At 31.2% G+C, this 1,748-nt stretch overlaps 1 protein-coding gene across 1 annotated transcript in view; it reads right to left on the bottom strand.

Annotated features, from left to right (window-relative positions):
• Positions 1–868: 868 nt before the first annotated feature.
• LOC103481821 (cytohesin-1-like) overlaps positions 869–1,748 on the bottom strand; it is a 20,293-nt gene continuing 19,413 nt past the window's right edge. Inside the window, exon 8 of the mRNA XM_008437583.2 lies at positions 869–994. Coding sequence (XP_008435805.1) covers positions 869–994 — 126 coding nt within the window. The remainder of the gene's footprint in view (positions 995–1,748) is intronic.

Genomic DNA, 1,748 nt, shown 5'->3' with positions numbered 1-1,748 from the left:
GTGAACTCCAGGGTTCGTACGGTAAAATTAAGCATTTCGAAGGCAAGTTTTCAACATTTTCCATCACCACTTTGGAGATAAAAACAATACAAATCAACTAAATACAGATTCAGTTAGTTATATAATTTCTCACTGCTATTAATAATATCTTGGAATAAAACTAAAATACAACRAAAATTTTATGTTTTGAAAATAAAAACGTTAATTTAACGACAAATCCCCCAATTCTAATAAYTTTCTTTAACGTATAAAWGCGTTGATAAATGACACAAATCAATAAATCATTGAGCCATTAGGAATAATAAATAATTACATTTAAACAATCCAAACAAATCATGTTAAGATAAATTACCTTCCTGCTCAAATTAAATGCTCAAACACAAAGTTACAAATAAAAGAAGAAAATCTCTAAAAAATTCCTTTTAGCAAATAGAAATAATGTTAGTAATTCCAACCAACATAAAACAAGAAAAGTTTAGCCTGATTTTACTTCACATGGTTTGTGTCTCGCTATTATTAGGTGGATGAAAATAAGTGGTTTAATCAAATGGTAAATTTCACTTTATTACCAAACTGTGTAGTTTGAATATCAAGAAATTTGCCAACCTTGAAAACACCAAACTGAATTCAAGCATTTTCAAGGATTTGGACCCGTATGAACCCTGGAAGCGGGACGTTAAAGAGCATCGTGAAGGAAAGAAGCAAAAACAAACAAACACACACGCACGCACACACACATACACACGAAGCACTGAGGGTAAAACGAAACGATACGTACCTCCTGGAGCCAGAACCATGAAACACAAACAGGAGGAAGAACTTTAACACAAAGCAACAACAGTTCTCCGTTTGTCTAATTCAACACATTTCAAGTAAACGTACCGAGTTTTAGCAGCCASCCTTCTCTGTCCGGGTTGAAGAAGGTGTGTGTGAGGTCGTTCCCATCATCCTCTGGGATCTTAAACGGTTCATTCTTGATGCTGTCGTACAGATTCTGCAGATTATAACAGATATACAGTCTTATTTTATCTAAAACACATAAACACACACCAGAATAATAGTAAATGTTGTTACAGTCAATAAAACCTCCAATTCCATTGAATTAGATTCAAAAGTCAAAAGGTTRAAAACGTTTAGGCTGAAGCTACTCAGCTTACAAGTGTTATTTATAAATAAATTTAAACTAAATTTAGTCCAGCAAATTTGAACAGAAAACACAGAACCAACATTTTAACCCAAAAGAAAAAAAGAGGAACGCAAAAGGATTTAAAAAAAGTAAGAAAACCGCCATCAAAGATTTCAATCAGATTTCAAATATTCAGCTTTCAAATCCTTTATAAACTGTGTTATGTTATTAATTAAAGATATTCTGACAAACTATTCACATACTTTCTAATTTAATATTTATACTTGATTGTTTTAAGTTATATGTCACTCCTAGCTTGTATYGTCMTCCTTTTCCTTAAACAGTTTCTGAATATTTTAATGRGCATATTATTTTTTACTTTGTGCARTTTTATAGTTTCCCAACTCAGCAAACTTTAACTAGATAAACAAAGCTTTGTTTAATTGGTTTTTAGTTGGTTCTATTCAATRTGATTTAATATCTTTATAGTTTTTTGGTAGAAATTAAAAATGTTGGAGGTTCTATAAACCCAAAAGAAAAAAAGATATAGTTGTTTCCCCAGATCTCTACAAAATAAGTCAGATTGTATAGAGTTTCACTGCTGAATGTATGTCATGATGAC

Source organism: Poecilia reticulata, linkage group LG19 (assembly GCF_000633615.1).
Source record: "Poecilia reticulata strain Guanapo linkage group LG19, Guppy_female_1.0+MT, whole genome shotgun sequence".
NCBI lineage: Eukaryota > Metazoa > Chordata > Actinopteri > Cyprinodontiformes > Poeciliidae > Poecilia > Poecilia reticulata.
Note: the sequence above shows the minus strand (reverse complement) of the source record. Positions and strands in the feature narration are given on the sequence as shown.